This window comes from Vespula vulgaris, chromosome 6 (assembly GCF_905475345.1).
Source record: "Vespula vulgaris chromosome 6, iyVesVulg1.1, whole genome shotgun sequence".
NCBI classification, from domain to species: domain Eukaryota; kingdom Metazoa; phylum Arthropoda; class Insecta; order Hymenoptera; family Vespidae; genus Vespula; species Vespula vulgaris.
In genome coordinates this window covers 549,057-562,724 of record NC_066591.1, presented here as the reverse complement: position 1 = coordinate 562,724, position 13,668 = coordinate 549,057, and the positions used below count along the sequence as shown (strand labels likewise).

At 31.3% G+C, this 13,668-nt stretch overlaps 2 protein-coding genes across 9 annotated transcripts; one reads left to right on the top strand and one right to left on the bottom strand.

Moving 5' to 3' along the window:
* Window positions 1-40: 40 nt before the first annotated feature.
* On the bottom strand, window positions 41-6,997 carry LOC127064675 (bone morphogenetic protein receptor type-2). Of its 5 annotated transcripts, none has more exons than XM_050996102.1 (12): window positions 6,847-6,997; window positions 6,638-6,768; window positions 5,349-5,451; window positions 5,054-5,251; window positions 4,707-4,943; window positions 4,463-4,618; window positions 4,182-4,364; window positions 3,835-4,004; window positions 3,558-3,753; window positions 3,264-3,464; window positions 2,946-3,167; window positions 41-2,856 (listed from the first exon to the last, which is right to left on the bottom strand). In XM_050996102.1, the coding sequence occupies exons 2-12, from the start codon at window positions 6,722-6,724 to the stop codon at window positions 1,820-1,822; spliced, it is 2,790 nt and encodes a 929-aa protein (XP_050852059.1). In that variant the 5' UTR covers window positions 6,725-6,768; window positions 6,847-6,997; the 3' UTR covers window positions 41-1,819. The 5 variants fall into 5 exon arrangements, with proteins under 5 accessions (XP_050852059.1, XP_050852057.1, XP_050852055.1 ...); XM_050996100.1 differs by adding an exon at window positions 5,748-6,041 and having other exon boundaries at window positions 4,185-4,364; window positions 6,638-6,929; XM_050996098.1 differs by adding an exon at window positions 5,748-6,041 and having other exon boundaries at window positions 6,638-6,927.
* Window positions 6,998-7,509: 512 nt separating this feature from the next.
* Window positions 7,510-13,381, top strand: LOC127064678 (hepatoma-derived growth factor-related protein 2). Of its 4 annotated transcripts, none has more exons than XM_050996110.1 (12): window positions 7,510-7,785; window positions 8,174-8,244; window positions 8,354-8,517; window positions 8,576-8,763; window positions 9,029-9,233; window positions 9,846-9,944; window positions 10,009-10,357; window positions 10,428-10,602; window positions 10,672-10,725; window positions 10,804-10,869; window positions 10,992-11,124; window positions 11,224-13,381. In XM_050996110.1, the coding sequence occupies exons 1-12, from the start codon at window positions 7,705-7,707 to the stop codon at window positions 11,352-11,354; spliced, it is 1,716 nt and encodes a 571-aa protein (XP_050852067.1). In that variant the 5' UTR covers window positions 7,510-7,704; the 3' UTR covers window positions 11,355-13,381. The 4 variants fall into 4 exon arrangements, with proteins under 4 accessions (XP_050852067.1, XP_050852068.1, XP_050852069.1 ...); XM_050996111.1 differs by having other exon boundaries at window positions 7,513-7,785; window positions 9,029-9,218; XM_050996112.1 differs by having other exon boundaries at window positions 7,516-7,785; window positions 8,594-8,763.
* Window positions 13,382-13,668: the final 287 nt, after the last annotated feature.

Below are 13,668 nucleotides of genomic sequence, written 5' to 3'. Positions count from 1 at the left end.
GATGATAACTGAAACTATTAGGTAAAACTTACGAGTTAAATATATGATATTATTTTTATTTGTCTTATTTACACATTTAACAGTCGTTGACGGATGACAAATGACCATTAAAGTTGTCACAGATACAACGTACGTGCTTATTCTGTACGACATTAAATCGTTGCAAAGACTCGGCCAATCACATTTTGCTAAGAGGGGACAGAATATAGTTCTTCTGCATTTGCCGCTTTATAGTCTAGAATTCGACGATTCAACGATGAGGAGATAGCAACTCATTCTATATATAGATGTATGTACGTATGTACTATCTAATCGGAGGACACTCTTTTAAAAAAAAAAGGAACAGATTACGGAGGTTTAGTACAGCATCGATAAAATCGTTTCTCAAAGTACAAATTGCTCTTCGACTTTTAGTAATTTCTTTATTCCGAATCGCATATATTTCGTTATATGATCATTTTGATAATACATTCGAGGACGAATATAGCAATAAAATTGTGCGATCGAAAATCAATGTAATATTTTAAGCTCCATTAAAAATTACATCAAGTTGTATTTATGCTACAAAATATTTACATATCGATGTATTTGTAAACATAGATTTCGTGCAGGTACTCCTTTAAACGACAAACGCAACAATTTAATAATCTTTTTAAATACTCTAATGGCCAAATTCCAATGTATTGCCAATTGATAAATTTAAATTAAAATATATAGCCATACCAACCATGCAAAACTTAGTACCTAATTTTCTGGTACATACATACGTACATAAATCTATGATCGATCCGTAGTCAAATATATCGCACATAAGTAGTTAACTAACTTATAGAATGACTGAATCTCATATTTACATATCCGATTAATATCATTGTGCATAAATGGACAAGATGTCATGTTTTAATATACTAATATCAAGCGGTTTTTGTGCTCTGTGCAAATACTTATTTTGCAATTTTTAAACATATGATTTATGAAGTATTATCAATTAATAAAAATCCAATGATAGTGCGCCAATGAACGACACTTTGTAAAGTAATTATTTTCAGTAAATTTTCAGCATAATAATAATTTTTCATTTATAAAGCTCATGCTTGATTCTCTTACTTGCTATGTCAAAGCTTAATATTTTTCTCTGTGTTACACACTTGTAAATGTTTTATTTATTTCTTTTTTTTTTTTTATACGTTATATAAAGAAAAAAGAGTAAAAGACGAATACACGTAAAATCACATCAATTGTGTATGCTTGCATTGATTGTCCATGTATATAAATATTATACATTCTCGTTTTAAAGAATGATATATATATATATATATATATATATATATATATATATATATATGCAAACGATAGAACAAATTTACGTGACGATTTACACGAAATTTTTCTATCTATAGAACATTGAAAATATCCCCTATGTACTTGAATAATTTAATAAATACACATTGCACTGTATCTTAGATGCACTAAATTTTTTTTTACTTTCCAAGCGTTATCCGTTAAATATTAATGAAGAAATAAGAAAACCATGTATCGTGCGACAGACCATCACATGTAATTATTATTAAATTTTATGATATTTCTGATTTTGTAGTATATTCATCCTTTTCTGATTTCCCGATATCTAATTCTATTGTGTACAATATATGTATCTGCATTTTTAGTAACGTATCAGTATTAAGTATAAAATCTTATTTACTTTTAAAACAAAATTTCTCTGTACATATCTTTCCGGCGGAATTGCAGTTCAGCCTTTTAGTTTCACTTATTCGTACATATAGAGATTTTACATATACATTGATATCGGTGTTTCTCATTAGAAGCAAGTAACATTTTTGGTACTATGTTTTATAGGTGAACTTGTTCCATCGCCTTCACCAAGATCCATACCAAATGGCACTGAATTCCAAATGGCTTTGTCGCTACGATCGTCTTCCTCGCTAAGAATATTACACATCATCCGATCGTCATAGAGCGAAAATCTAGCCGTCGATTGCGCACGACCACGAATCTTTCTTACGGAAGGAGGTAAATCTCCTGGAGTTTTTATTCTCATATGCGGATCTTTCAACACGTTTACATTAGATCTAACATTAAAGACTTCGTTGAATTTGTCAATACTTTCTTGCCTACTAAGATTGCTCTCACCTTTCTTATTTTTCAAATTAACTAGCGGTAAGGTCGACGGTCGAGCATTAGTCGTACCATCATTATCGTACGCGTGTTTTCCAGTTTGTACTACATTCTTATCATTTTTTACTATCGGCGCAGTAGAAGTAGACGTCTTGCCAATAATACCATTAACGTATTTCCCACCGGAAGAAATAGTCACGTTAGTGTCCACAGTTTTAATTTGTACATTTTGCTTCGACAGTAAGTTGGATTTAGAATCTTCCCTGTCTATCGGATACTTATTATACGGGTGCATCTTCTTATTAACAAGCAATTTTTTTAAATTCGGCCAACCACCAAAAATCTTTTTCCGTGGACTTTCTTGAAGAAAATTATCGTGAACGTTGGTTTGCTTTCGTTTGTTGTACGACGTAGCGCCATCCTCGGATATGACATTTTGAACGTATGGTATCGGTGTCGCTGGTCTAAGTTGCGCCAGTTGAGTCGTATGTTGACCCAAGTAATCGTGCGAGACGAGACCTTGCGCCTCTGTCACGACTTTGTATTGATCATTGCACGTGTGCTTCAAAGATTTATCGACTAAAACGTTACCGTTACATCCTAGATCCTCCAAGGAATCGGACTGTAACATCAAATTTCTCTCCATACAAGGATTTCTTCCTTGATAAGGTTGAAGAGTTTGCGTGTGATTATACACGGCTACCTCGTTGGAGTTTTTAACTGAAATAAACATAAGTTTTCTTAATGTTCCATATTACGTTCGTAACGAGAAAAAAAAAAATGTCGCTACAGTGACACTAATTACTTACAGCTATGTTCGTGGGCAACACTGTCAGAGGGAGAAAGCGTAACCAAATTATCGACCATATTGCTTTCGTTCGTAGACCCATCTTGACTCATATGCATCGCAAGTTGAACGACATGTATATTATCGTGATGTGAAGTTTCGCTATAAAGGCTATTTGTGGTTGAAGGCACTAAGGCACAGTGAGAGTTCACCATGGGGCTCCCGTCGGTAAAGTACGAAGTGACTGTTGAAAATTGTTAAAAAAAAAAAAAAAATCGTTTCAACGTTTCTTAATAGATTGACGAAACGATTATGCCAAGAAAAAGATGCGCATATTTACTACGATGAGATTGTAGTTCCGAAAGACGTTCTTCTATACATAAAGCTGTCAAACGCGCTTCAGCATCTGCATCCCAACAATCTTCCATAGTTTCCTTGATAAGACGCACTCCTGGTCTATCGATTAAGTTCCCCTCTAAAAGAGGTCTCGCTTTTTTACGCGATACCAATACTTGCATCTGCTCGAATGTAGGATGCAATCCTAAAGGATGGAATAATGGAACGAATGTAAATAAAAATAGAGACGTACGTATCTAAGAAAATAATTGTAAGGTCACGTTCGATCCATACAAACCAATTTCATTTTCATACGGCTGTTTATATTGAGGCACCTCTGACCCAGGAATGTAAATATCGGAACACCTCGAAACCAATTCCCACAACACTAGGCCCATTGCATAAACATCTATTTGTTTGAGAGAACTTTCACAATCTCGTAGATTTACAGCACCCTCTAATACTTCCGGTGCCATGTATCTCAAAGTACCCACCTGTTACGAGTTAAGATCAATATCAAGCGAATCGAATAACTGTTTGGCTGATAACGTCAAACTTTGTAATCATTCCCTTACGTCGTTAATTGATTTTATTTCGGCGTGTTGTTCTTCTCCATTAGAGTAATACTTAGATCCGGATATTTGCACTGCTAATCCTAAGTCACATATGCAACAACTTCCATCAGTTTTAATCAGTATATTTCTCGAGTTTATATCTCTGTGTGCGATACAGGGCTTGAATTTATCTGTAATGTTCCCTTTACTTAGAAAATGTACTCTGGCTGAGCCGGGATTCGACGAATTACCCGAATCAACCAATTACCCAGAGTTTTTTATCGACATGATCATAGTATTACAGTAGTATAGTACAACGTATGGAAAGATATTGTAAATATCGTGTACATCCGATAAAATTCGCTTACCACCTTTACGTATATCGGTATGCAGATATGCAAGTCCCTTAACTATGGAAAGACCCATTTTGCAAAACGTCATCCAGTCAACGGTATGCGCTTGTAAGAAGTCTGTTAAAGTACCACCCGGTGCAAAGCTTAATACTAAAAGATATTCTGTACTACCCTCCATGCTTATTCTTTCGTCCACACCTGTATTTATAAATGTTCAGTATTGATTTTACGAAGCTGGTAAACATCGATAAGAGAAAAAAAATATTGTTATTTTTTATTAAAGGATAAATACAAACCGTAATAGCTTAACAGAGATGGATGTTCCATAAAGGGTAAACAGTAAGTATCTCTCTCATTTTGAAAATAATTACGATAATGAGAAGGAAATATTTTCACAGCAACGTCTTGATCACCCATACTGCCTTGCCAAACGGAACCATATCGTCCTTGTCCTAAAAAAAATTATAAATACATTTTGTAGCAAGTATTACATTACAGGTACATTGTATGAACCAATGATATAATAACTAAACAACATACCCACAATTGTAGTCAGTTTTAAATGATCAACCGTATAAGTACCAGTCCTTAATGCTGTGCTATCCATAAATTGGTCGTTATAAGACATGGGTTTTCCTAATCTTGCTAATATATTGTTACGATACGTTCGGTATATCATCATAGCTATTGTACATATCACCAATAAAATGCAAATTAATGTGCTCAGTATAATGAGTAACCATCTTTCCGAATCAGACTGTTCCAAATATTCGGTTGCTATAAAAAATAAAACCGTATATCATTAATGTCCAAGTATAATTTTTTTTATTTAGATTATTAAATCAATATATGCTTAAAAAAAAAAATGATTAATGCAAGAGCCTTACTTGCAAGATTTTTCTGCACTGGCGCAGAATTAAATATCTTGTTGTCAGAGTACAAGAGATTATTATTCGTAATATTTAAATTACAATAATCTCCATGACAGCAACAAAACTTGGTATTATTTAAAGCCTTGGTAGAACGTTGTAATGCCATGCATTCTGTGTTTTCACACTTTTGTTCACCAGATTGTTTCCAGCAACCTTCCATTGCAAACAATAAAAAATCAATTACACGAATGGTTGATGAGAGACAAGATGTACATCGAGAGAAAAGATATGCAAAGAAATTGTTAAATACCTTGTGATAAAATGATAATTTCTGTACCATTTGCAGTCTTATTTTCTTGCCACAATGCATGACAAAAATTATTACATATTTCAAATTTAATGTCATCATCTGCCTGTAAAACGTAATGCTAATATTTACAATGATATATGCAAAGCAATATAATCCCTACAAAATCCTTGGATTAATTATATTGTTTCACAAATACTCTATAGATAATTATTAATTATTGATTATTTAGTATATTAATATATTCATTGATTATCATACTTATTTAATCCATTATTCTACATGCTCTTATTCTTATTATGTGCGCTTATGTACATTCATTAATAAGAATTAATGCTATGTCTAGAAAATCTTATATTTCATATAATGTTACATTAACTGGATATTAATTGATCCACTTACTGAGATACGAACTACATTACTGTTATTGGGTACATCTTCAGGCACCCCTGCTGAATTTTGTTTCAAGGAATTATATTCATTATTTTTTTTTCTACTTGCACATATTCTACTGGCATAAATGGGGGCTGAGCTTATCCCATACAGTAGTGTGACCAATACGACTGATACAATGGCTCTCATTGTGCCTTAGCAAGCCTCTTCAAGTTGGCCACTTCAGCAGAAGCAATGCTTCTTAAGAATTGGCATCTTTGACCATAGCGATATATAGTACTACCATAGGCACTCTTTGTTCATCTGTTTATCATATATATTTTTTAGTGCATACAAGTACATTATAAGCATAACATCATTATATGTGATTAAGGTAAAGTTATTAAATATTGATAAAAAATAAAAAAATTAAAAAAAAGAAAAATATAATTATACTGAAATATTATATGAATATCATATAAATGCATATAAGAGTAAAAGAGAATAAAATTATATGGATGAAAACTTACTTCTTAAACGATTTACTTCGTAAATACTTCAAACGACATGCATATTTATAAACTCACTATTTATCACTTCGCAGTAAAAAAGTTATGAGGAATTTTAAATATAAATTATATAATTTTGCCAGTAATGTAGCCAGTATTAATAATTAATCAATGGTAGCCAAATTATATAATAAATATTATATAATTTGCCAGTAATGTAATTTTTGAATATTATAAAAAATGCACATAAAAATCACGTTATAAATATTATAAATCAGGTAGGTAGGTGATCTACGTCTAGAGCGTATGACGCGTGTAAAATCGAAATTCTTAAATAAAGGAAATAAAAGAATGAAAAATACAAATTTCGTGTAATTCATTGTCTTAATGTATTAAAATTATAATGCTTACATTGTGACCGATAATCTTTGTAAAATTTTCATGTGCGCTCTGTAAGTTCTTGACGCCGTCACTAAGGGCAACATTGCACGATTTCATAAAACTGCAACGATCCTTCGTGGAAAAATATTATTTTTAAAAACCTACAATCGACAGTCAAACCATACCCATTAAATTGCGATTTAACCACGCGTTTATAAATGCGTAGAAACGATACTAACAAGCAAAACTCATAGGTAAGCAACGAGCTTCACGTTAGAGCTCCCGTTGTGTTTGTAGGAGTGCTACGCCATACGACATATAGTACATACATAAAGAAAGCAACTTTATACAATCGAGAGATAACGATGCTCGCGCTCCCTATTATCCAAATCTTTGTACCAATCGAAACACGAGCACACCTATAGGTGACGATAAGAATTACATCGATTCTTTGAAATTCTATTTTTATCTGTCGTACGTTTGTAAATATTATGAGCAACGGTAAAAAATTATTTTTCTAATCTCATTGTAATATCGAATGAAACTATTTATAAATGATCGTAAAGCTGTCTAATGATTTTAATTAGTAGTAATCAACGTATAACGACGATATAAGTACAATGACGTTGTATTACTGACGCATGACGTCATCCGAATACGACAGCCATTTTGAAAACGATCAATGTTGTATATATATATATATATATATATATATATACACAACATTGATCGTTTTAAATATATATATATATATATATATATATATATATATATATATATATATATTTGAACACACATATGCTTTTATCTTTCATGATTTCCACCATCGAACGTTCGATATGCTTACGAAAAGCACGATTCATGGCCAATCAGACTTTTTAGTTTACGCGGTTTATGATGTAGTAATAGAGGAACGTGCGAATTGGAACGCCGCGTCGATCGTATGTGTTTTCGATGTATCGTGCAAATGGCGGCTCTCGCGATGGTTTCTGAATCATTTTTCGGATATTAGACATACGAATTATATGCAATTTGCGATAATTAGTGGAATAGATACGTACTATTGGTGTTGAAATTTTAAAAAATTTATTGTAAACATGGTGAAGCTGCTAAAGAAGTTTTTTGCCGGTGACAAAGTTTTTGCGAAAGTTCGTGGTTACCCGCCATGGCCAGCTAAAGTAAGTACTATCTAATTTATCTAAAGTGATTCGACGAATATTAGTGGTACCTTATAGATAACGTAATAGATTTCATCATTTAATTAATAATACTTTTATATGCTAACATTGTGATAGCGTTATTCGTAAAGGAAATGATTAATTTTTTAACTCGCTTAGAAATTATGTTTACATAAAATTTGAAAGTTTGAACCAAAGTATGACCAGAATGAAATTATCTTTTTATCAATACTGTTAAGACAATATATTTCAATTGTTTACGTTGTGATACGTTATGTGATACGTTGCATTTATTATGTGATTGTTTTAATGAAAACAAATAATGGAATCATAGGTACGTTACATTATAGACGTATGTACCCACGTGTTTTATTGATACTAATTACAGGTTGAAAAGGTTACGGACCCTAACTCCAAAAATGCTAAATATAGCGTTTACTTTTATGGTACAGGTGAAACGTAAGTAATAATAGAATTCTTTTTAATAATTTATATAAAATAAAACGTATAGCATTTATTATTTATACAAAAGATATACGAAATAATTATTAAAATTACTTCATTTCAGTGCCGTATGTAAAGTTGAAGAGCTATTTACCTATACCGAAAATAAAGCAAAGTTTGGTAATAAAGCATTACGAAGAAAATTTTTTCATGAAGGTTTACAACAACTTGAACAAGAATTGAAAAATGAAAGAAGTAAAGCTACTGCAGATTTAGATGATTTACAAGGTAATTTGTAAAGTTATAAGATGTAATATGCCTTAATACCTTAATTATTTTCTTAAAGGTTATTCTGATGTTATAGAATCAGATATGGCAGAAGAAGCTGGTACAAAAAGTAGCGATGTAGCTTCGGAATTACCCACAGCTAGCGCAATGGATAGTGACATGGAGTCTGGATCTTTAATAATCGATGAAGGAGATAAAAAGAAATCTTTAAAGAGAAAACCTTTTTCTACAACATCTAATAATCCAGTAAGCTTTTTCTCATTTTATTTCATTCCAGTATTTTTTGTATTATGGAGGCTTAGATTCTCTTGTATTCTTGTACGCAATATTGTTCACGATACGCAATTATTGAAATCATGTCTCCGATAGAAAGTTAGGAATTGCCGACAAACATTTGTAAAGATTAAAGAGTTTGTGCGATTATTCCTTACATTGTATGATTTTTAAGTAGATGCTGCACGAAAAAAGCATTATAAAAAAAGTTTTATAACTTATTTCTCAAATGAATTAGGAAACGCCTGAATTAAAAAAGAAACGCGGGAAGGCAAAGGCTTTATCGACATCAACAAGTGACACTTCAAAACAAGAATCATCTCTTGATTCTCAAGGGGAGGAATCGCCTAAAGAAATCGTTAGCCGCAGTGGACGAAAAATAAAACCAAAACGTTTTGCAGATTTCTCAAGTTCTGAAGAAACGGAAGGTGCTGATAAAAGTGGTATTTACGTAGTTCAGATTTTCAGTTTGGCAGTATATATGTATATACAGACATATATATATGTATATTGCAAAGACTGTAATAAAAATTTCAAGTTATTTTCACAAATTTGACAGAAAAATATCGGCCTATATTAGGTACTATTCAACGTATAATTTATTTTGGATCATATATGTCAGTGAAATTAATTATAAACAACTCGATGCGTGTATGTATGTATATATATATCAAGAACACAATGTACAATATTTTCGTTTTAATCTTTATTCTCTTAACAGTTCTAATGGTCAACAACGTAAATTTCTTGAGACGAATTATAAATGAAAATTTGTAAATATAATAATGTAATTGTTTACTTTGAATTTCTTATTATTATACATTCTGTTCTCGATAAACTTCTTTTCGTCGTGTCCTTCAAATATCGTTTACATATTTTGAGTTAGTAGACGAGCTAGAATCCGAGTTCGTTTTTGCGTCCCCAAGAATTTATGTATTGTTATGTATGCGTGGAATTAAAAAAAAAAGTCCTTTTTATACGTATATTAAAGATCGATCCAGTCAAGTCTGCGTAATAATATATTAATTATACGATTTTCAATGTCTGTACAATAGAACATTCTGCCAGAGGACGCGGCAAAATTAAAAACGATGATTCTATGGAGCATATATCTTCTGCTGGAAGTTATAAGAAGAGAACTGTGACCACGGAAAGTAAGTGTTAGAAAAAATACGTTTAATTCGAATATTCATTTACACACTTTGTTTTATGTTAAAGAGAAAAATAGTATTGGCGAAACATCGTTGATGGAAGGCACTACGGTTTCCAATCCTACGTCTACCGAAATACCAGGTCGATTTCTTCTTGCGCGAACGTTCGCTGGTGAATACGTGGGCATTAAATTAGACGTAGACAGACCAAAATCGTTTGTTAGCGAAAGCGCTAGAACGCAATGGGATTGGACTACAGCTCGAAACGCAATGAAGCTAAAAGCTCAATTAGAAAGCGGTGAAATTTTACCAGAGCAAGTCAAAGAATCATTACATTGTAATATATATGTGCCAGAAGATGAAAAACGTCTGTTGGAAAAAGATGGTAATATTCATCCGCAAACTTACAAATTAAGGTACATAACAAAATTATGTTTTTCATTTGTAACAGATAAATCGAATTATACAAGACTCTTTTATATTTAGATGGCTTCGTATGGAAGCACTGTTGTTACAATTGGATGCTCAAATAAAATCTAATCTTGGTTTGGAACGGGCTAATGCTGACAAATGTTTAGAAGCGATGGATGAAGTATTGTCTCTTTCTCTTGATCCGTTAATGTTAAAAAAGCATCCACATATTGTTGAAACTGTGAAAAGGGTAAATATTTGTAAGCTGATAGTAACTCGATGTTTCGATATTTCACGTGTACTTTTTCGATCTTTACAGTTAAGGCGATATGTTGGTAACTTAACTGTCTGGAAATTGAGCAAAGAAGACGAGGTAAATATTGCCGTTATTACGTGTTGTTAAAGTAATTAATAATTTTTTAGATCAAATCACTTTCAATTGATTTTATAGGCTATTTTCAAACAAAAGGCAGAACAAATAAGACAGAAAGCAGAGCACATATACAACAAATTTAAGGTAATTACTTAAATAACTTAAATTTCATTGTATATAGATACCTATAAAACCACAATAAAAATAAAATGATGAGAATACGCGATATTGTATTACGAAGGAAAATAATATAAAAAATTATGTAGGCCATGTTCACTATACCAGAGGGACAGTCGTTTTGGCGATCATTTTCTGCTCAAGTGAGCCATTTCAAAGAATTAACGAAAGATATGTCCCTAGAAAAAGTTTTCTCCTTGCTGTCTGATCCTACTTGTCCAGGTGATATTATTATTTAATTTTACGATTGACGTGATTTTGAAGTTTCTGGAAATAGAGCAAGAAAAAAAATGGACAATAAAATAAACTTATCGTTTTCAGATGCTGGTATATCGGAGGATACACCTGCGGATGATAGTGGCAGTCAAGCAGATACAGACGTTACAGTGAAAGTAGAATCGGAACAAGTACCTATCAGATTTGAAAGCCCTAAAGAAACAGAAACCAAGTAATATACATACATTTCGTATGATATAAAAGGTGAACGTAGTTCACTTTGTTTTCTGCAGTACTATACTATACAAGACAGCAGAGTGTTTGATTAAGGGAGTAACCTTTGCATGTTTGAAAATAATCTATGTGGATAAATTTTCCTACTGCAATAATTCTATGGGTTTGCATGAAATTTCTAATGAATTCCCTTTGGTGTTATTATAAAACTACCAGAACGTGCACGTGTCAGAATATTTACAATTGCAGGTCGGTGATGTAAATGACACTCATGCTGCCAAAAATATTTAATCGACACAAATTATATAAATTAGAAAAATGAATCACCTTTCTATAATATGTAAAGGTTTCTTAGCCTTTGTGAATGTAATTTATCTTCACATCGTGTTTTGATCGTACCAAAGTAGAATTTTCACAGTAATCATTCATAGTAAGACGGCGATCATCTTTACTTCATAACTACGTTTCTTTCAGATTATCGATGTAAATACAGGAATACATAATTCATGTTACACATTTACACTGTACTGACAGGCAATGAATGATGCAAAAGTAAAATAATTGTACAATGCGTTTAATGCGTTCCATTGGAATGCCATCAATGTATCGACTTATTGCGAGAAACGATTTTTATCCTTTTGAAATTCATGTTTCTATTGCACTTTAAAGGCAAATTTACGTTGTCCGAGCAATAAGAAAATTCTATGTTTTTTTCAGTATAACGCTGATGATACTTCGAAACATTTCTCGATATATTTTAAAGTCTGTTACTTTAGGTATTCTTACAAGTAGTTATAGATAAATGTTGGATTATTAGTTGTAGAAGGTATGACTATACGTAGCAATAAATTTATGATCGATATAAAAACAACACGAACAACAACGTACGAGTTATGGGTAAATATTTTGAGTTTACTATATTGTTCTTATAACGCAGGTACTTCATTCGAGTGAAATTAAATCGTTATCGATTTACAATATAATTATATATGTAGAGATACATAGAAAAATGTTTCTCACTAAACCTCTTAAATTTGTTATTAATAATTGCAATTGATTTCAAAAATGTTAAAAGTCGACAGACGTCTTGTGATTTATATCGTTCGTTTTATAATACGAGAATAATGGTAAGCTCCTAAAGTTGATTACATTATAATTAAATGTGTTTAATAATAATAATAATAATAATAATAATAATAATAATAATAATAATATTAATATTAATAATAATAATAATAATAATAACAATAATAATAGTATACATGTAATGAGAGGTAAAATTGATTTAGTTCGGAATAATTGTGAAGATACTCTTAAGCATCTACAAAAAAATAAAAAAAAAAGAAGTAGTATTTCTTTTGAAAAATATAAGTTACCGACAAAAAATTTGTCTTGCTTCAATTTTTGTACAAATAGAAATTATTCAAATATAACATATCAAAAATATAATTAAGTTTGATTTTATGAATATTGATTTTGTTTTATTTTTTAAAAAGAAAAAGATAAGTAAGCGATTGGAAAGATACGAACGATAAATTGTTACGATCGACATAAAGGTGCGAAAAAGTAAATTCTTGTTTCCCGAATGAGTATATTTTTTATAAATTACTTTTAATAAAGAGGGTTTGTGTGTCGAACGTTCGAGAAATGTTCGTATACGACCAGACGGTATCTTACGCTAAGATTATGTACACAGTTTTTTAAACTTTAAATATTAAAAATTTAATATAACACTTGCCGACGAAATCATCGACGAAAATCGCCGGGCTGTAAACGGTGGTCTTTGAAGTGCATTGAAAACATTATTCATTTGTACTATCCTTGCAATGTACTTTTACAATAATTTATATCGATTCGTTTAAACTGATCGATCTTTTAGTTTTCATACGGTAGAATCGCACCGAGTTTGTTTTCAAACATCGAAGATAAAAACTTCGCGTGTTTATTGTAAAATTATCTCGTTACGATAAAAGAAAATGTTTATTTCAAATGTATTTCAAATATTTCAAATAAAAAATGTTACAAGGTATTTTCTTTTTCGAAGATTTAATCCTGATGTTCCACGATGGAAAATTTTAAAGGAACAAAGAACGATATTCTATAAATTAAATCAAATCGCAGCGCATGATGTAAGATTTATTAATTGTAAAGATTAACAAAATCTACGATAATATCGATCATTAAATTGTCTTTGTTGTTTGTTAGAATAACATTTTACGTTTTACAGTGAGAACAAATTATAATCTTTAAATACGATTTTATCGTTTTATTATCGTTTCTATCAATTTATTCTCACGAGGCCGACGACGACGATGA

Excerpts from the sequence above, each read along its gene's own strand:
- LOC127064675 (XM_050996098.1), bottom strand. The coding sequence starts at position 5,927 with ATGAGAGCCATTGTATCAGTCGTATTGGTCACACTACTGTATGGGATA. Across the intron at positions 5,252-5,348 it reads AATTATCATTTTATCACAAG|GTTGCTGGAAACAATCTGGT; the intron begins GTATTTAACAAT and ends TTGCAATGGAAG. Across the intron at positions 4,005-4,181 it reads TACCGATATACGTAAAGGTG|ATAAATTCAAGCCCTGTATC; the intron begins GTAAGCGAATTT and ends GGAACATTACAG.
- LOC127064678 (XM_050996110.1), top strand. The coding sequence starts at position 7,705 with ATGGTGAAGCTGCTAAAGAAGTTTTTTGCCGGTGACAAAGTTTTTGCG. Across the intron at positions 8,764-9,028 it reads CTACAACATCTAATAATCCA|GAAACGCCTGAATTAAAAAA; the intron begins GTAAGCTTTTTC and ends CAAATGAATTAG. Across the intron at positions 10,603-10,671 it reads TTGTTGAAACTGTGAAAAGG|TTAAGGCGATATGTTGGTAA; the intron begins GTAAATATTTGT and ends CGATCTTTACAG.